This window comes from Phyllobates terribilis, unplaced genomic scaffold (genome assembly GCF_046119375.1).
Source record: "Phyllobates terribilis strain yellow unplaced genomic scaffold, ASM4611937v1 Scaffold_136__1_contigs__length_4911898, whole genome shotgun sequence".
NCBI lineage: Eukaryota > Metazoa > Chordata > Amphibia > Anura > Dendrobatidae > Phyllobates > Phyllobates terribilis.
In genome coordinates this window covers 2,323,426-2,344,953 of record NW_027362896.1, presented here as the reverse complement: position 1 = coordinate 2,344,953, position 21,528 = coordinate 2,323,426, and the positions used below count along the sequence as shown (strand labels likewise).

The following is a 21,528-nucleotide window of genomic DNA, read 5'->3' as shown; positions in this document are numbered from 1 at the left end:
ACACATTAATAAATCTCCCTCCAGACATTTCCAGAGTCCTCACCTCCCCAGTTCTGTCCATCTGTTATTCCCATAGATAAGAATGATGTAATGTGAAGTCATCAGAATCTCTCACCTCTCCAGTAAGCCGGAAGAGGATCTCTAGGGTGAGGTGGAATATCCTCTCTGCCATCTTGTCTCTGTCCATATCCATCTTGGATGGGTAAATCAGGAAAATTCTCTTATATAGAAGATCTTCACTGAGGGATCTGATATTGTAGAGATCTGAATGAGAATATGAACAGATGTAACATTATAAAAATCCTGTGTAATAATACAATTACTGGAGACAATAAGGGGAAATATATGAGGAGATTTATTATTTTACAGTATTTAGTTTTCTTCTTTACATCTACTAATAAAACCTATATATTTTAGGCCACAGACAACAAGCAGGTTCTTCCTCGGAGTCTGCAGCTGAAGACGTTTCTCATAGACTCATCTTCCATAAAGCGAATTCTCTAATCATTTATTGACACTGGAATCAGCATTGGCAATACTGCAGGAGATATTCATTACACGTGACATGAGAAATAACTACTTGATGAAGAGGACGACATCTTCATCTTCTACTATGGCTCGGGAACATATTTGGTCAGAGTCAATCACTGACTACATCACCCCCGGCGTCTATATAAATGTTTCCCGTCTTCCTCAGACTTTAATCTTCTATCACATGACATCTCAGGTTTAATTAACACACAGAAGTTTGAGGCATTTATAAAAGCTAATTTGTTTGCACAAATACCGAGGACAGAAATTATTTGATAGCAAAGTCTCCTTGTACAGTGTTTCATGGGGTTTATTTCTGGCCTTCAGTTTTCCTATATTACAAGAAAAGACACCAGAAAAAAGGCAGATATTAAAATGTTTCAACTGAAAATTGGCACCAACAATACTTGCAAAAAACAAACAAACCATAAACGATTTTTTTTTTAAATTAACTGTTTTGGGCATCAAAACATAGATGTACACTGCAGGGATGACACAGATGTGGCTGCAACAAAAACCCTGGCAGTTTAACCACTTACTGCTGTCAAAAGCAAACATGGCATCTCAGAAGGTTTGACAGAGTTCGGCTCAATGCCCCTCCTCCCCCAAGTACTCGATAGTATGGGGCTGCCTAGTTACTACAATATTTAAATGCCTAATAATGGTTTCTGGGCCTGTAATGTACGAAAGTCTATTAGGTCGGGCACTGATTTTGGGGGATTTGGTTGACTATATAATGTATTTGGGGGCCTGAATTTCAGATGCTAATCCGTTTGTTCTTCCTGTAGATAATCCTCCACTAGAGGAGTCTTGTGGCGACTCTCTCATATAGACCACAGGAAAGCTGGAATATTTGTGTGTATGGGGGAGTTGGGAGAGATAACCATCTGCCAAATGACCGTTCGGCCAATATCTATCATGTGTATAGGGCCGTTAGTATTATACTGACAGTCAGGGATAATACAGTAGTACAGTGCATCACCTGAGCAATCAGAGGCTTGTATGTTGTATGATCGCACTAATAAGAGTTGGTTAACAAAGGTTTAACGTGAATAAAAATATCAGTTTTGGCAACAAGAAATATCCGTCACTATTGGCAAAACAGACTCACTACACAATGTTAAGTCACGTCCACAACAACTTTATTATACTCTATTATCCTATACACGGTGACGTAGATCGAAATCACAGGTCCTACAGCAACATCTCTAATTGGGCCCCACCATCCTTAAAAGGAGTGATTATATATATATATATATATAGTACAAACCAAAAGTTTGGACACACCTTCTCATTTAAAGATTTTTCTGTCTTTTCATGACTATGAAAATTGTACATTCACACTGAAGGCATCAAAACTATGAATTAACGCATGTGGAATTATATATTTTACAAAAAAGTGTGAAACAACTGAAAATATGTCTTATATTCTAGGTTCTTCAAAGTAGCCACCTTTTGCTTTGATGACTGCTTTGCACACTCTTGGCATTCTCTTGATGAGCTTCAAGAGGTAATCACCGGAAATGGTCTTCCAACAATCTTGAAGGAGTTCCCAGAGATGCTTAGCACTTGTTGGCCCTTTTGTCTTCACTCTGCGGTCCAGCTCACCCCAAACCATCTCGATTGGGTTCAGGTCTGGTGACTGTGGAGGCCAGGTCATCTGGCGTAGCACCCCATCACTCTCCTTCTTGGTCAAATAGCCCTTACACAGCCTGGAGGTGTGTTTGGGGTCATTGTCCTGTTGAAAAATGATGGTCCAACTAAGCGCAAACCGGATGGAAAAGCATGCCGCTGCAAGATGCTGTGGTAGTCATGCTGGTACAGTATGCCTTCAATTTTGAATAAATCACCAACAGTGTCACCAGCAAAGCACTCCCACACCATCACACATCCTCCTCCATGCTTCACGGTGGGAACCAGGCATGTAGAGTCCATCTGTTCACCTTTTCTGCGTCGCACAAAGACACGGTGGTTGGAACCAAAGATCTCAAATTTGGACTCATCAGACCAAAGCACAGATTTCCACTGGTCTAATGTCCATTCCTTGTGTTCTTTAGCCCAAACAAGTCTCTTCTGCTTGTTGCCTGTCCTTAGCAGTGGTTTCCTAGCAGCTATTTTTACTATGAAGACCTGCTGCACAAAGTCTCCTCTTAACAGTTGTTGTAGAGATGTGTCTGCTGCTAGAACTCTGTGTGGCATTGACCTGGTCTCTAATCTGAGCTGCTGTTAACCTGCGATTTCTGAGGCTGGTGACTCGGATAAACTTATCCTCAGAAGCAGAAGTGACTCTTGGTCTTCCTTTCCTGGGGCGGTCCTCATGTGAGCCAGTTTCTTTGTAGCGCTTGATGGTTTTTGCAACTGCACTTGGGGACACATTCAAAGTTTTCCCAATTTTTCGGACTGACTGACCTTCATTTCTTAAAGTAATGATGGCCACTCCTTTTTCTTTACTTAGAATTTGTATTATGGCAAGAAAAAAGCAGCTAACAGTCTATTCAGTAGGACTATCAGCTGTGTATCCACTAGACTTCTGCACAACACAACTGATGGTCCCAACCCCATTTATAAGGCAAGAAATCCCACTTATTAAACCTGACAGGGCACACCTGTGAAGTGAAAAACATTTCCGTTGACTACCTCTTGAAGCTCATCAAGAGAATGCCTAGAGTGTGCAAAGCAGTCATCAAAGCAAAAGGTGGCTACTTTGAAGAACCTAGAATATAAGACATATTTTCAGTTGTTTCACACTTTTTTGTTAAGTATATAATTCCACATGTGTTAATTCATAGTTTTGATGCCTTCAGTGTGAATGTACAATTTTCATAGTCATGAAAATACAGAAAAAATCTTTAAATGAGAAGGTGTATCCAAACTTTTGGTCTGTACAGACAAATTTAAATAAAATAGGGTTCTTAGCAACACTGTTTTTGATCAAAAATAGTATATAAGCTATCCCACCATCGACAAGGTGAACCCGTTCGGGACAGTCCTACACTGTCTAACATTAAAAACCTTACCATGTGTCAAAGTTGACCTCTGTGTGAATAAGGGCTGACAAAGGACTGGGTCCCAACCGTGAATATGATGCTCTGCAATATCCTATAATATTTTAGAATGGCCAAGATGGCTATCGCTTTAATCTAAATGCAGACTAGAGATGAGCGTTGTTCTACTCGAACTGTTCGCCAATCTTAAATTCGAGCTGTTTTGGGCGGTGTTCGAGCCGATCGGCGAACACGAACAATTTGAGAAAAATTCGGCTGTTCGAGGTTATGTTCGATAACTGTTCGTGCACCAAAATCATAACTGGATTTTTTCTCAGTAATGACGAAAATTAATGTTAATACGCAGTTTGAGTGTACAGCGGGGTGGGGGGAGGGGCAGGGGATGGATCTCTGCAGGAACAATGAAGATCTCCATTTTTTTTTTCTCTTTCCCGCATTTACAGTGGGGAGGTGCAATATGTCAGCCTATCAGCAGCGCACACACGGAGCGAAGTGCTTTTTTTCACACAAGCAAGGGCATGTGTCATTGGCAGTGTATGTCACATGTCCTTGCCCTATAAGACCCAGCCATTTTCCCCGTCGCCACCATTTTCTCACTGCTGCAGCTGCGTGTTAGACGGCACCGCTGTTGCTGTGTGCGCTATACCTTGTTAATTTCAAGCCAATTTTCGCACAAATCTACAGATAGCTTGGGAGTAGGGAATAGTTGTGATTGCAGTCCTTTTAAGGACTAGGTTACAGCATTTCCTATGACTTTTATCAGGCAGGTCTGTGCTCTTAAATAGATAGGTTGTGGGAGTAAAGACTAATTGTAATTGGAGTCCTTTTCAGGACTAGGTTACATCAGTTCCTATCAGTTTTTGCCAGGCAGGTCTGTGCCAGTGCTGTGCAAGTTTTTTTCACAGCATTTGGCTGAATCTAGGAAAGCTAATCCTTTTTGGCCTATTGCAGAGTGTGTTAGTCAGTGGAGTAGCCTATCTGTGTTGCAAGATATACCACCTGTGTATAGAATACCAATTTTTTTACTGCACCTAGTGAAGTAAAATCTTTTGGGCATAGCATCATTCTATTAGTCCATCTATACTGACCTCCATCAGGTTGCAAATTGAATATAATTTTTTTCTGCATCTAGCTCTGAAAAAATATTGGCTTCTAGCTGTGTGTGGGACTTGTTGTATTAGTCCATCTATACTGACCTCCATCAGGTTGCAAACTGAATATATTTTTTTCTGCATCTACCTCTGAAAAAATATTGGGCTTCTAGCTGTGTGTGGGACTTGTTCTATTACTCCATCTATACAGACCTCCATCAGGTTGCAAACTGAATATATTTTTTTCTGCATCTACCTCTGAAAAAATATTGGGCTTCTAGCTGTGTGTGGGACTTGTTGTATTAGTCCATCTATACTGACCTCCATCAGGTTGCAAATTAAAAATAATTTTTATCTGCATCTACAGTACCTCTGAAAAAATATTTGGGCTTCTAGCTGTGTGTTGGACTTGTTCTATTAGTCCATCTATACAGACCTCCATCAGGTTGCAAATTGAATATAATTTTTATCTGCATCTAGCTCTGAAAAAATATTTGGCCTTCTAGCTGTGTGTGGGACTTTCTCTATTAGTCCATCTATACTGACCTCCATCAGGTTGCAAATTCAAAATAATTTTTATCTGCATCTACCTCTGAAAAAATATTTGGGCTTCTAGCTGTGTGTGGGACTTGTTCTATTAATCCATCTATACAGACCTCCATCAGGTTGCAAACTGAATATATTTTTTTCTGCATCTACCTCTGAAAAAATATTGGGCTTCTAGCTGTGTGTGGGACTTGTTGTATTAGTCCATCTATACTGACCTCCATCAGGTTGCAAACTGAATATATTTTTTTCTGCATCTACCGCTGAAAAAATATTGGGCTTCTAGCTGTGTGTGGGACTTGTTCTATTAATCCATCTATACAGACCTCCATCAGGTTGCAAACTGAATATATTTTTTTCTGCATCTACCTCTGAAAAAATATGTGGCCTTCTAGCAGTGTGTGGGACTTTCTCTATTAGTCCATCTATACTGACCTCCATCAGGTTGCAAACTGAATATATTTTTTTCTGCATCTACCTCTGAAAAAATATTGGGCTTCAAGCTGTGTGTGGGACTTGTTCTATTAATCCATCTATACTGACCTCCATCAGGTTGCAAACTGAATATATTTTTTTCTGCATCTACCTCTGAAAAAATATGTGGCCTTCTAGCAGTGTGTGGGACTTTCTCTATTAGTCCATCTATACTGACCTCCATCAGGTTGCAAATTCAAAATAATTTTTTGTCTGCATCTAGCTCTGAAAAAATATTGGGCTTCTAGCTGTGTGTGGGACTTGTTGTATTAGTCCATCTATACTGACCTCCATCAGGTTGCAAACTGAATATATTTTTTTCTGCATCTAGCTCTGAAAAAATATTGGGCTTCTAGCTGTGTGTGGGACTTGTTCTATTAATCCATCTATACAGACCTCCATCAGGTTACAAACTGAATACATTTTTTTCTGCATCTACCTCTGAAAAAATATTGGGCTTCTAGCTGTGTGTGGGACTTGTTCTATTAATCCATCTATACAGACCTCCATCAGGTTGCAAACTGAATATATTTTTTTCTGCATCTACCTCTGAAAAAATATTGGGCTTCTAGCTGTGTGTGGGACTTGTTCTATTAATCCATCTATACAGACCTCCATCAGGTTGCAAACTGAATATATTTTTTTCTGCATCTACCTCTGAAAAAATATTGGGCTTCTAGCTGTGTGTGGGACTTGTTGTATTAGTCCATCTATACTGACCTCCATCAGGTTGCAAACTGAATATATTTTTTTCTGCATCTACCTCTGAAAAAATATTGGGCCTTCTAGCAGTGTGTGGGACTTTCTCTATTAGTCCATCTATACTGACCTCCATCAGGTTGCAAATTAAAAATAATTTTTATCTGCATCTACAGTACCTCTGAAAAAATATTTGGGCTTCTAGCTGTGTGTGGGACTTGTTCTATTAGTCCATCTATACTGACCTCCATCAGGTTGCAAATTGAATGTAATTTTTATCTGCATCTAGCTCTGAAAAAATATTTGGCCTTCTAGCAGTGTGTGGGACTTTCTCTATTAGTCCATCTATACTGACCTCCATCAGGTTGCAAATTAAAAATAATTTTTATCTGCATCTACCTCTGAAAAAATATTTGGGCTTCTAGCTGTGTGTGGGACTTGTTCTATTAATCCATCTATACAGACCTCCATCAGGTTGCAAACTGAATATATTTTTTTCTGCATCTACCTCTGAAAAAATATTGGGCTTCTAGCTGTGTGTGGGACTTGTTGTATTAGTCCATCTATACTGACCTCCATCAGGTTGCAAACTGAATATATTTTTTTCTGCATCTACCTCTGAAAAAATATTGGGCTTCTAGCTGTGTGTGGGACTTGTTCTATTAATCCATCTATACAGACCTCCATCAGGTTGCAAACTGAATATATTTTTTTCTGCATCTACCTCTGAAAAAATATGTGGCCTTCTAGCAGTGTGTGGGACTTTCTCTATTAGTCCATCTATACTGACCTCCATCAGGTTGCAAATTCAAAATAATTTTTTGTCTGCATCTAGCTCTGAAAAAATATTGGGCTTCTAGCTGTGTGTGGGACTTGTTCTATTAATCCATCTATACAGACCTCCATCAGGTTGCAAACTGAATATATTTTTTTCTGCATCTACCTCTGAAAAAATATTGGGCTTCTAGCTGTGTGTGGGACTTGTTGTATTAGTCCATCTATACAGACCTCCATCAGGTTGCAAACTGAATATATTTTTTTCTGCATCTACCTCTGAAAAAATATTGGGCTTCTAGCTGTGTGTGGGACTTGTTGTATTAGTCCATCTATACTGACCTCCATCAGGTTGCAAACTGAATATATTTTTTTCTGCATCTACCTCTGAAAAAATATTGGGCCTTCTAGCAGTGTGTGGGACTTTCTCTGTTAGTCCATCTATACTGACCTCCATCAGGTTGCAAATTCAAAATAATTTTTTGTCTGCATCTAGCTCTGAAAAAATATTGGGCTTCTAGCTGTGTGTGGGACTTGTTGTATTAGTCCATCTATACTGACCTCCATCAGGTTGCAAATTAAAAATAATTTTTATCTGCATCTACAGTACCTCTGAAAAAATATTTGGGCTTCTAGCTGTGTGTGGGACTTGTTCTATTAGTCCATCTATACTGACCTCCATCAGGTTGCAAATTGAATATAATTTTTATCTGCATCTAGCTCTGAAAAAATATTTGGCCTTCTAGCAGTGTGTGGGACTTTCTCTATTAGTCCATCTATACTGACCTCCATCAGGTTGCAAATTGAATATAATTTTTATCTGCATCTAGCTCTGAAAAAATATTTGGCCTTCTAGCAGTGTGTGGGACTTTCTCTGTTAGTCCATCTATACTGACCTCCATCAGGTTGCAAATTCAAAATAATTTTTTGTCTGCATCTACCTCTGAAAAAATATTGGGCTTCTAGCTGTGTGTGGGACTTGTTCTATTAATCCATCTATACAGACCTCCATCAGGTTGCAAACTGAATATATTTTTTTCTGCATCTACCTCTGAAAAAATATTGGGCTTCTAGCTGTGTGTGGGACTTGTTGTATTAGTCCATCTATACTGACCTCCATCAGGTTGCAAACTGAATATATTTTTTTCTGCATCTACCTCTGAAAAAATATTGGGCCTTCTAGCAGTGTGTGGGACTTTCTCTATTAGTCCATCTATACTGACCTCCATCAGGTTGCAAATTAAAAATAATTTTTATCTGCATCTACAGTACCTCTGAAAAAATATTTGGGCTTCTAGCTGTGTGTGGGACTTGTTCTATTAGTCCATCTATACTGACCTCCATCAGGTTGCAAATTGAATATAATTTTTATCTGCATCTAGCTCTGAAAAAATATTTGGCCTTCTAGCAGTGTGTGGGACTTTCTCTATTAGTCCATCTATACTGACCTCCATCAGGTTGCAAATTAAAAATAATTTTTATCTGCATCTACCTCTGAAAAAATATTGGGCTTCTAGCTGTGTGTGGGACTTGTTCTATTAATCCATCTATACAGACCTCCATCAGGTTGCAAACTGAATATATTTTTTTCTGCATCTACCTCTGAAAAAATATTGGGCTTCTAGCTGTGTGTGGGACTTGTTGTATTAGTCCATCTATACTGACCTCCATCAGGTTGCAAACTGAATATATTTTTTTCTGCATCTACCTCTGAAAAAATATTGGGCTTCTAGCTGTGTGTGGGACTTGTTCTATTAATCCATCTATACAGACCTCCATCAGGTTGCAAACTGAATATATTTTTTTCTGCATCTACCTCTGAAAAAATATGTGGCCTTCTAGCAGTGTGTGGGACTTTCTCTATTAGTCCATCTATACTGACCTCCATCAGGTTGCAAATTCAAAATAATTTTTTGTCTGCATCTAGCTCTGAAAAAATATTGGGCTTCTAGCTGTGTGTGGGACTTGTTCTATTAATCCATCTATACAGACCTCCATCAGGTTGCAAACTGAATATATTTTTTTCTGCATCTACCTCTGAAAAAATATTGGGCTTCTAGCTGTGTGTGGGACTTGTTGTATTAGTCCATCTATACAGACCTCCATCAGGTTGCAAACTGAATATATTTTTTTCTGCATCTACCTCTGAAAAAATATTGGGCTTCTAGCTGTGTGTGGGACTTGTTGTATTAGTCCATCTATACTGACCTCCATCAGGTTGCAAACTGAATATATTTTTTTCTGCATCTACCTCTGAAAAAATATTGGGCCTTCTAGCAGTGTGTGGGACTTTCTCTGTTAGTCCATCTATACTGACCTCCATCAGGTTGCAAATTCAAAATAATTTTTTGTCTGCATCTAGCTCTGAAAAAATATTGGGCTTCTAGCTGTGTGTGGGACTTGTTGTATTAGTCCATCTATACTGACCTCCATCAGGTTGCAAATTAAAAATAATTTTTATCTGCATCTACAGTACCTCTGAAAAAATATTTGGGCTTCTAGCTGTGTGTGGGACTTGTTCTATTAGTCCATCTATACTGACCTCCATCAGGTTGCAAATTGAATATAATTTTTATCTGCATCTAGCTCTGAAAAAATATTTGGCCTTCTAGCAGTGTGTGGGACTTTCTCTATTAGTCCATCTATACTGACCTCCATCAGGTTGCAAATTGAATATAATTTTTATCTGCATCTAGCTCTGAAAAAATATTTGGCCTTCTAGCAGTGTGTGGGACTTTCTCTATTAGTCCATCTATACTGACCTCCATCAGGTTGCAAATTAAAAATAATTTTTATCTGCATCTACCTCTGAAAAAATATTTGGGCTTCTAGCAGTGTGTGGGACTCATTGTATTAGGCCATCTATACCAAGCTCCACCAGCTTTGAAATTAATAATAATTTTTAGCTGCATCTAGCCCTGAAAATAATTTTTCCCAATAGTGGTAGCAATAGAAATATGGGGCGCGCGCCTGGCTAACAAAAATATACGCTTCATAACACAAAACACCAGCCTAGCGCACTGCATTAATAAGATGGCATCATCGTCTCTCCCAGTGCTAGGCCTACTACGCAGGCTAGTATTCCTGTGCCTAAAACACAATGTATGGGTCCGCGCTAGCCACTATGCTGAGGGGTATAAAGCTGTTGCTAACGCTTTATAACAATTCAATTGGCAGATTTTCACAGAGCTCTTCCACAACGCCCACCCATCGGGCAACAGTTGCCCACCCTCCCTATGGGATCTAGTGGCGAATAGTTGATGCCATTAATCAGAGCGTCAGTTGCCCCGTCAACGTGGCAAGCATACGGTAAGGCATGGGAAGAGTGGACACGACTAGTAGCAGGCAGACGGGTTGACCAATGTGAACAAGCCAGATCACAAATCACCATAGAATTTCTCCACCAGCTAATGATGAGGGGCATATCAGGGGCGTCAGCGCAGCGGTGTCTGACCGGAGTAGCATTTCACTTCCAACTACTGAATTGGGGAGATGTGACAAAGATTCATCATCAGACAATCCATAAAAGGGTGGAAAAGGGGTCAGCCAAGTCAGGAATGTAGACGTCCCGTCCCGTGTCACTAAAACTGATTTCTCACATCTTATCCCTAACACCATTAACATGACACTCACAATTTGAAGCAACACTAATGTCTACTGCATTTGTGATCGCCTTCTTCGGGGCGCTATGTATAAGCGAATTAGTCCCTCAATCCAAAATTACCACCAGTGGACGCTTATTACACCAGGAAGTAGTCATAGCCAATAATGCAATACGTTTACGCAGACACCAATCGAAAACGGTTCCAGCGGGCAGGGGTACTTGGGTACTTCTACAACCCACAAACGGTACACTGAGTCGGGTAACAATAGTAAAAACATATCTAACCATCAGATCACAAAGTAATTTCTTCGTATCACACATTGATGGAACGCCATTATCAAGATACCTGTTCCAAGCTATATTTAATAAATGCATAACATCGGCAGGGAACCACCCCAAAGATTACGGGACACACTCATTCCGCATAGGTGCGGCCACGGAAGCAGCAAGAGCAGGACTGTCAGAAACGGAAGTTCAGAGGATAGGGAGATGGCGATCCACGTGTTTGGCGAGATACATAAGACCGGACTTGTTATCCTAACATGGTTTGTTTCTTTTACAGGTGACGCTAAGCCAACAGTGTGAGTGATAGGCCACTCGTATATATATTGGGCACAAAAAAGGGCGAAAGTCCGCCCAGGCAGGAGGAAATTAGAGTTTCATAACACATATTTCAACTGGAGAGGTATTAGAGGCCTGCTATGGCCACAGGTACTAATGGAGGTAATCAAGGTAGGGAGAGAGGCAAGAGGTCCGGTCATCTTAGTTATACAGGCCGGGGGAAACAACCTAGGTCATCACAAGAGCGCATAACTAATGGCAATAATGAAACTAGACACTGAGCGCTTCAGAGAATTTTTCACAAAATTAGCTATAGTATGGTCAGAGATTGTGCCGATAGCGGTATGGCAAGGTGCGCGAGACATCACGGCCATCGAATGGACAAGGCGGGTAATAAATATTCGGATGGCAAAATTTAGAAGAGACAGAGGCGGTGTAGTGATACGACACCGACAACTGGAAGGAGATAAAGCAGGCCTCATACGGCCCGACGGTGTTCACTTAATAGATATTGGACTGGACATATTCCTGTCAGGACTCCAGGACGGAGTGGAACAAGCGTTAAGAGTGATGGGTGGGGGTCAGAGTCCTGCATACGAGTACGCTGGATCCTCCGTGGCCTGGAAATAGAAAGGACATGTTGGAGAGTTACACTTGTTGGCCAACTTGCCGGAGTGGGGACCCAGGGCATACTGCAACAAGCTGAATTATTTTAGAAATAAAATGCCTTTCTAATGGAATGAGTATAAAGAGTTAATAAAGCTGTGACCGATCCTCACCCATCCAGTTGTAAGAGTTACATTATTGGGTTGTCCATGAAAGGGGGGCGGTAGGGGGGCTGAGCATCTGGGTTTGGTTGGGGGTCCCCACAGTCTGCCTAGGCTAGATTAATTTAAAAATTCTTATTAGATACACAGGCGGTGCAGCTTGCTTCACAGCTGGGCTACTACGCCCAAAGTATTGCCTAGGCTAGATGCAGTTAAAAATTCTACGCTGACTAGCAGACACTGAAGATTTGGAGCAGACCTCTGAGTAAACAGCTCTTCAGACTCAACCATCTGTGTTACCCCAAGCCATAGTGTATGTAGTTTCTTACAGTTAAAAGGGGGGGTGCGACCCAACCCACCTGGAATTGACGATGCCAACGTCACGTAAGACACAGCAAGGGGACTCCCAAAATTGTGGCACAGACACCACTTAACCCTAGAACGCATACCTGTGTGTAACGGGTCCGGGAGGCGGAACCTCTGAGCTACTATACAAGGGGGCGGCCCTTGTAAGGGAGCGGGTGGCAGTCTCTGGGTGAACGGACAGGGAGTTACGGCAAGTGATCAGGGCAGTCTCTGGGTAAGGGGTAGGTACGACCTGTGATGGCAGAGCCTCCGGGTAGGCTAGCAGGCAGATGGTAGATGTGTGCTCCCAGGTGAGCAAGCGAGAGTCTCTGGAATAGCAGGTGGTCACGGCACGTGACGGCGGAACCTCCGGGCTGGCAGGCAGGTAGGTAACGGAGAAGCGCTCCCAGGTGAGCGGGCAAGAGTCTCTGGAATAGCTGGTGGTCACCGCACGTGACAACGGGACCTCCGGGCTGGCAAGCAGGCAGGTAACGGAGATGCGCTCCCAGGTGAGCGGGCAAGAGTCTCTGAGATAGCTGGTGGTCACAGCACGTGACAACGGAGCCTCCGGGCTGGCAAGCAGGCAGATAACGGAGAAGCGCTCCCAGGTGAGCGGGCAAGCTGGTCCATAGACAGACTGACCGGAGTAGTAAGGCAGACCGTCGGACCTCAGGCAAGCAGGCAGGTAGCTGATATGCGCTCCCAGGTGAGCGGGCAGGCTGGTCCTTTAGACAGACTGACAGGAGTAGTAAGGCAGACCGTCGGACCTCAGGCTGGCAGACAGGTAACAAGTATTCAGGCAGGAATCAGGCAGGTAACTAGCAGGAAACTGGCAGGAAACTGGCAGGTAACTGGCAACGGGACCTGAGGGCTGAAGCACAGGTGAGACACAGGTGCAAACAACATTGCTCGGGCACCTCCATTTTGGAGGAGGTGCCTTATATATGATGAAGTCCTCCGGCCATTGGCCGGGGACTCCTTAGGACGGCGCGCGCGGCCCCTTTAAGAGGAGGGGAGCGCGCGCGCCCTAAGCACAGGGGCCGGGAAGGAGCGCGCGCTGAGAGCAGAGCGGGAGGAGGACGCCGGGAAGGAGCGCGCGCTGACAGCAGAGCGGGGAGAGGACGCCGGGCACGGAGCAGAGCGGTGAGGGGAGCAGCGTCCCTGCCTAGCAGAGGGCAGGGACGCCAGCGCTACAGTACCCCCCCCTTTAGGCCCCCCCTTTTTTAGGCCAGACAGAAATTTAGCTAGGATGAGAGGGGCATGGATGTTCTCCCGGGGCTCCCACGTTCTCTCCTCAGGACCAAACCCCTTCCAATCTACCAGAAAAAAGGTCTTTCCTCTTACCCTTTTGGTGGCAAGAATGTTCTCTACCTCAAACTCGTCCTCAGCAGAAACCGGAGCAGGAGGCGTACCTGTAGACTTGGAAAAAGAGTTAAGCACCACAGGTTTGAGGAGAGACACATGGAAGGAGTTAGGGATCCGTAAGTTGGCCGGGAGTTTCAATTTATAGGCCACCGGGTTGATCTGACTGATGACCTCCAGTGGGCCGATGAACCGAGGCCCTAACTTATAGGAAGGGATCTTGAGCCGGACATATTTGGACGAGAGCCAGACTTTATCCCCAGGGCGGAATTGAGGAGGGTCCAGACGTTTTTTGTCAGCGTGTCTTTTCATACGCTCGGATGACCGAAGGAGTGCGGACCGGGTACTCTCCCATATGGAGGAAAATTTGTTAACAAGAGATTCCGCAGCCGGATTGTCCGCCGAGGTGGAGACGGGAAACGGGATCCGAGGATGCTGACCGTAGACTACAAAAAACGGGGATTTGGAGGAAGACTCGCTCTCGTGATTGTTGTACGAGAATTCGGCCCATGGCAGGAGATCCACCCAGTCAGAATGGTGGGCATTAACGAAGTGCCGAAGGTAACTGGTCAGGTTCTGATTGATCCGCTCCACTTGACCATTAGACTGTGGGTGGTAAGCGGAGGAGAAGTCCAGGGTGACGTCCAGCAATTTACAAGTGGCTCTCCAGAAACGGGAAGTGAACTGTACCCCACGATCCGACACGATGTGACGGGGCAGGCCATGAAGACGGAAGATGTGGCGGATAAAGTCTTTAGCCAGCTCGGGTGCAGACGGAAGACCTGGCAGTGGAATGAAGTGAGCCATCTTGGAGAAGCGGTCAGCGACCACCCAAATGACCGTACAACCGGCAGAGACGGGTAGATCAGTAATGAAGTCCATCGCTATATGCTGCCAGGGGGCAGCAGGTACTGGCAGAGGTAGGAGGCGGCCGGCCGGCAGGTGTCTCGGAACTTTGTTGCGGGCGCAGGACACACAGGCAGAAACAAAGTCTATTACATCCTTGTGCAGGTTAGGCCACCAGTAGTGCCGGGTAATAAGCTGGAGGGTCTTTTTCTGACCGGCGTGGCCAGCTAGTTTAGAAGAATGACCCCAGTGTAGGATCTTCTCCCGATCAGGTTCTGGTACGAACGTCTTACCAGGAGGAAGACGATTTAGACTCACGGGAGCCACCTGCATTACTCTGGCGGGATCGATGATATGTTTCGGATCCTCCTCGAGATCAGACACCAGAAAGGACCGAGACAAGGCGTCCGCCTTGACGTTTTTGTCAGCCGGGCGAAAATGAAGGACAAAATCAAAACGAGCAAAAAACAAGGACCACCGGGCTTGGCGCGGGTTAAGTCTCTGGGCATGCTGGAGGTAAGCCAAGTTCTTGTGGTCAGTGTAAATTATTACCGGGTGAAGAGCCCCCTCGAGCAGGTAACGCCACTCCTCCAATGCCAGTTTGATGGCCAATAACTCTCGGTCTCCTATGGAATAGTTGCGCTCAGAGGAGGAGAAGAGTTTAGAGAAGAAGCCACAAGTTACCATCCTCCCGGAAGATGATTTTTGAGTAAGTACCGCTCCGGCTCCAGAGGAGGAGGCGTCAACTTCCAGGAAGAACTGTTTGTTGCCATCTGGGCGATGCAGCACCGGGGCGGAAGAGAAGGCCTGTTTAAGGGAAAGAAAGGCCTCCTCTGCTTCGGGTGGCCACTCTTTGGGATTAGTACCTTTACGGGTGAGCGCAGAAATTGGAGCCGTCCGGGAAGAGAAGTGTGGTATGAAGAGGCGGTAGTAGTTGGCGAAGCCCAGGAATCGCTGAATGGCCTTCAACCCCTCCGGTCGGGGCCATTTCTCGATGGCAGACAGTTTCTCAGGATCCATTTGTAGGCCGGTCTGAGAGATAATGTAGCCCAGAAACGGAAGCGAGGTCTGCTCAAAGAGGCACTTCTCAAATTTAGCGTAGAGATGGTTCTGCCTTAGCCTGAGCAGGACCTGACGAACGTCCCTCCGGTGAGTCTGGAGATCCGGAGAGAAGACCAAGATGTCGTCCAGGTACACCACTACGCAGGAGTAGAGAAGGTCCCGGAAGATGTCATTGACCAACTCTTGAAAGACGGCAGGAGCGTTACAGAGACCAAAGGGCATTACCAGGTATTCATAGTGGCCGTCCCGGGTGTTGAATGCCGTCTTCCATTCATCCCCCTGACGAATACGAACCAGGTTGTACGCCCCACGAAGGTCCAGTTTGGTGAAGATCCTAGCCCCCCTCAGGCGATCAAATAATTCTGGAATGAGCGGGAGGGGGTACTTATTCTTCACCGTGATCAGGTTTAGGCCTCTATAGTCTATACAGGGACGGAGAGAGCCGTCCTTCTTTTTGACGAAAAAGAAGCCTGCTCCCGCCGGGGAGGTAGATTTCCGGATGAATCCTCTGGCCAGATTCTCCTCAATATATTCGGACATTGACCGGGTCTCAGCAGCGGATAAAGGATAGATACGCCCACGGGGAGGAGTAGTACCGGGTAGCAGATCGATGGGACAGTCGTATGGTCTATGTGGTGGTAATGTCTCTGCCTCCTTTTTATTAAAGACATCTGCATAAGACCAATAAGGAATCGGAAGTCCAGGTAGATTAGCTGGGGTAGGAGAGGGACGGACGGGATGGACGGGAACCAGGCAGGTTTTATGACAGTCTTGTCCCCAGCGAAGGACCTCTCCGGTTTGCCAGTCTAGCACGGGTGCATGTCTCTGGAGCCAGGGCAGACCTAGCAAGAGGGCGTGAGAGAGTCCAGGCAGAACATGAAAGGAGATACTTTCAGAATGCAGCATTCCCACCTGCAGGGTAATGGATTCGGTGATGAGTTGAATGGGGCGAGGTAAGAGGCCCCCATCCACGGCAGCGACAGACAAGGGTACAGCCAGAGGTTTGGTGGGGATGCGGTATTTCTCAACCAGGGACTGTGAAATAAGGTTCCCGGCTGCTCCAGAGTCAAGTTGGGCTAGTTCGAAATAACGGTTCTCCCCGTAGATGATCGAAACTGACAACAGCAGGGATGGAGAGGATTTATTCTTGTCTAGGTGGACCTCTCTGAGCGAACCTAGACACAGGCGTTTCCCGACCTCTCCGGGCAGGCACGGATCCGGTGCTCCTTACTGCCACAGTAGAAGCAGCTCCCCTCGGCACGGCGTGAGTCCTGACGGGTTTTGACCATCTTGGTCTGGTCGACCTGCATAGGCTCAGGAGAGTGTACCTGGGGAGAGATGGAGGGAATGACGGGTTTCTGGAAAGTAGGAGCTAAACGTGGAATCCTTCTCTCACGGGTGACCTCTTTGGCACGCTCCTGGAACCGTAGGTCAATCCGGGTGGCAAGGGTTATTAGATCATCGAGAGAGGTAGGAATGTCCCGACCAGCAAGTTCATCTTTAATACGACCGGACAGACCCTCCCAGAAGACGGATACCAGAGCGTCGTTATCCCAGGCCAGCTCCGAGGCAAGGGTGCGGAACCGTATGGCATATTGGCCCACGGTGAGACCCTCCTGACGGAGGCGTAGCAGAGAGGATGCGGATGAGGTCTTCCGTCCGGGTTCGTCGAAGACTTTCCGGAAAGCCGAGAGAAAAGCAGGCAAGTTGGACACCAGGGGGTCTCCTCTCTCCCATAGAGGATTTAGCCAGGCCAGGGCCTCCCCGGTGAGATGGGACATGATAAAGGCAATTTTGGCCCGGTCGGAATTAAACTGATGGGACAAAAGTTCAAAGTGCAGGGTGCACTGATTTATGAAGCCCCGAGCCTGGACGGGGTCGCCTCCGAAGCGAGGAGGTGCAGAAAGCCGGGGTCCGGGGTAGGATACCATAGTATTAGTGGGCAGCGGAGCTGCCGGATTGCAAGATATGGCACTGGCGGAGGTTGTTGGTGGATCAGACAGAGTGTTCAGGCGAGTATTAACATTCCGCAGGTGACCCAGGATGGCCTCCTGTTGGGACCTCTGACGGGACAGTTCAAGACAGAGGTCCGAGAGCGAGGGAGCTTGGGTGCCACCGGGTTCTGTGGCCCGAGCAAACTGTAACGGGTCCGGGAGGCGGAACCTCTGAGCTACTATACAAGGGGGCGGCCCTTGTAAGGGAGCGGGTGGCAGTCTCTGGGTGAACGGACAGGGAGTTACGGCAAGTGATCAGGGCAGTCTCTGGGTAAGGGGTAGGTACGACCTGTGATGGCAGAGCCTCCGGGTAGGCTAGCAGGCAGATGGTAGATGTGTGCTCCCAGGTGAGCAAGCGAGAGTCTCTGGAATAGCAGGTGGTCACGGCACGTGACGGCGGAACCTCCGGGCTGGCAGGCAGGTAGGTAACGGAGAAGCGCTCCCAGGTGAGCGGGCAAGAGTCTCTGGAATAGCTGGTGGTCACCGCACGTGACAACGGGACCTCCGGGCTGGCAAGCAGGCAGGTAACGGAGATGCGCTCCCAGGTGAGCGGGCAAGAGTCTCTGAGATAGCTGGTGGTCACAGCACGTGACAACGGAGCCTCCGGGCTGGCAAGCAGGCAGATAACGGAGAAGCGCTCCCAGGTGAGCGGGCAAGCTGGTCCATAGACAGACTGACCGGAGTAGTAAGGCAGACCGTCGGACCTCAGGCAAGCAGGCAGGTAGCTGATATGCGCTCCCAGGTGAGCGGGCAGGCTGGTCCTTTAGACAGACTGACAGGAGTAGTAAGGCAGACCGTCGGACCTCAGGCTGGCAGACAGGTAACAAGTATTCAGGCAGGAATCAGGCAGGTAACTAGCAGGAAACTGGCAGGAAACTGGCAGGTAACTGGCAACGGGACCTGAGGGCTGAAGCACAGGTGAGACACAGGTGCAAACAACATTGCTCGGGCACCTCCATTTTGGAGGAGGTGCCTTATATATGATGAAGTCCTCCGGCCATTGGCCGGGGACTCCTTAGGACGGCGCGCGCGGCCCCTTTAAGAGGAGGGGAGCGCGCGCGCGCGCGCCCTAAGCACAGGGGCCGGGAAGGAGCGCGCGCTGAGAGCAGAGCGGGAGGAGGACGCCGGGAAGGAGCGCGCGCTGACAGCAGAGCGGGGAGAGGACGCCGGGCACGGAGCAGAGCGGTGAGGGGAGCAGCGTCCCTGCCTAGCAGAGGGCAGGGACGCCAGCGCTACACTGTGGCCTTGCAGGCCCGCCCAGTTAATTGTTTTCTATTTTCTGCAAGATTGCTTTAGTTAGAATTTTGAAACTCTAGGTATTCTTCATGTATATAGTTGTTTGTCATTTGAGTTTGAGTTATTCCATGTTATTTGCACACGGGCCTAAAGGGCCCCAGGTATGTGAAAGTGTAGATTTTTATGGTCATGCGTTCTAGGGTTAAGTGGCATCAATTGCCCCACTGTTGCTTAAAACGGTTGGTGAGGTGATTTTACCAAATCCCCAAGCTTTTAGTCTCCCAAGGATGACACAGGGGTAGAAATGTCCTTGCGAATCCATGATTTGATCATCTTTATGAACGTGAGTCTGTCTACATTCTCAGTGGACAGCCGCGTGCGCTTATCTGTCAGCACACCACCAGCAGCGCTGAACACACGTTCAGAGAGAACGCTGGCTGCATGGCATGACAAGATCTCCAAGGCGTGAGTGGCGAGCTCCGGCGATTTTTCAAGATTGGAATACCAAAATGAGCAAGGGTCCAGTGACACAGTCATGGCTTCGATGTTCACTTGGAGATTCTCCTGTACCATCCTCTCTAGGCATTGACTATGTGTCAGACTTCTTGTCTCCTGTGGCCTTGCAAAGGATGGTCTAAAAAAGTGGTGAAACGATTCCACAAAATTGCTGTTACCAGCAGATACTGTGTTACTGTTACTGTTTGAGTGATGAAGACTCGACAGTCCCACCGTTGGCAAGTTAGAACTGTGAGATTCACTACGTGCACCACTGGTGTTTTGTGGAAAAGCACATGTAAGATTCTGCAACAGATACTCCTGCATTCGTCAATACCTTTTTATGGCAGGAATTATTTCGGCAAATATACTTTTGTACCGGGGATCTAAGAGTGTGGCAACCCAGTAGTCGGGATTACTTCGAATTCTGACAATCCGGGGGTCATGTTGCAGGTAGTGCAGCAAGAAGGCACTCATGTGTCTTGCACATCCAGAAGGACCAAGTCCTTGTTGTGTTGGTAGCGAGGTAAGAATCATGCTTCCTTCCTCTGCCCTCTCCCTCCAACCTCGCACAACAGAAATGTGATCAAGGTCTCCCTCATCTGATGAGTCTTCCATGCCCATTGCCAGTTCGTCCTCCACTTCTTCCTCGGCTCCTGCACCTTCCTCAACAGTTTGGCTGCTACCATGCGCCCTGGTTAATCCCTCTCCCCCACCCTCCCATGCCTGCCGCCTTGGTGCTGCCAACCGTCTGGACCTTGGAGATGTTATCCCTTCCGCATACGACTCCTCCTCTACTTCCTCCACCTCCTCTTGTCCCACCACCTGACTCCGAATTCTGTTTAACATGTGCTCCAGCATGTAAATCACCGTAATAGTCATGCTGATAATGGCATCGTCAGCACTAAACATCTTCGTCGCCATTTCAAGACTGTGCAGAAGGGTGCATAGGTCCCTGATCTGAGACCACTCCTCCAGCGTGATTTGCCCCACCTCTGGATCTCGTTGGCCCAGGCTATACGTCAGAACGTATTGCACCAGGGCTTGTCGGTGCTGCCACAGTCGCTGCAACATGTGCAGAGTTGAATTCCACTGTGTCGGCACATCGCATTTCAGCCGGTGAACTGGCAGGCCCAACGACTTCTGTAGAGATGTAAGTCGTTGAACTGCGGGATGCGAACGGCGGAAGTGAGCACACAGCGACTGAGCACTCTGCAGAAGGCCATCTAGTCCGGGATAGTGGGCTAAAAATTGCTGGACAACCAGGTTCAACACGTGAGCCATACAAGGCACGTGTGTGACATTGCCCCGGTGAAGTGCCGCACCCAGGTTTGCAGCATTGTCGCACATGGCCTTCCCTGGTTGCAGGTCCAGTGGAGACAACCTTTCATGAAACTGGGTCTCCAGAGCTGACCAAAACTCCTCAGCTGTGTGACTCACATTTCCCAGACATTTCAAAGTAAACACTGATGCGTTGAGCCCTGCTGCCAGCATAGTAAGGAGGTGTGCAGGATTCCTTCTGCGCAGTTAGAAAGCAGGTGGCATTACCAGACAGGCTTTGGGTGCAGGTGGAGGACCGAGAGGAGGTTGAGGAGGCAGAAGCAGTGGAGGAAGTTCGAGATAAAGAGGATTAACACACAACTCGTGGGGACGGTAAGACTTGGACAGCAGCCCCTTGTCCTGCTGTCACCATAGTTACCCAGTGCCCAGTCAGCGACATGTAACGCCCCTGTCCATGCCTTCTCGTCCAAGTGTCTGTGGTGAAGTGCACCCTGTCACACACAGAGTTTCTCAAAGAAGCGGTGATGTTGTGTGCGACATGCTAGTGGAGCGCAGGCACACCTTTCTTTGAGAAGTAGTGCCGACTGGGCATCTGGTACTGGGGCACTGTGACGGACATAAGGTCTTGAAAATCCTCTGTGTCCTCCAGGTGGAAAGGCAGCATTTCTGTAGCCAACAGCTTGCAGATGGTGAAATTCAACCTCTTAGCTTTCTCATGGCTAGGAGGAAATGGTCTTTTACTTTTCCACATCTGAGGGACCGAGGGCTGGCTGTTGTGCTTAGACGGTGTTGAGTAGGGTGTCCCCGGCAACTGCCGGTCTGTGAGGAAGATGCAGGCGGACATGTTAGGTTGCC

General features: G+C 46.6%; 2 protein-coding genes across 2 annotated transcripts in view; both read right to left on the bottom strand.

Moving 5' to 3' along the window:
- The window catches only part of LOC141204972 (uncharacterized), a 230,552-nt gene that overhangs the window by 196,526 nt on the left and 12,498 nt on the right, over positions 1 to 21,528 (bottom strand). The gene's annotated exons all lie outside the window — the stretch shown is intronic.
- LOC141204969 (uncharacterized) overlaps positions 1 to 21,528 on the bottom strand; it is a 32,867-nt gene that overhangs the window by 7,302 nt on the left and 4,037 nt on the right. The window contains exon 2 of the mRNA XM_073664009.1: positions 116 to 264. Coding sequence (XP_073520110.1) covers positions 116 to 193 — 78 coding nt within the window. The 5' untranslated portion in view covers positions 194 to 264. The remainder of the gene's footprint in view (positions 1 to 115; positions 265 to 21,528) is intronic.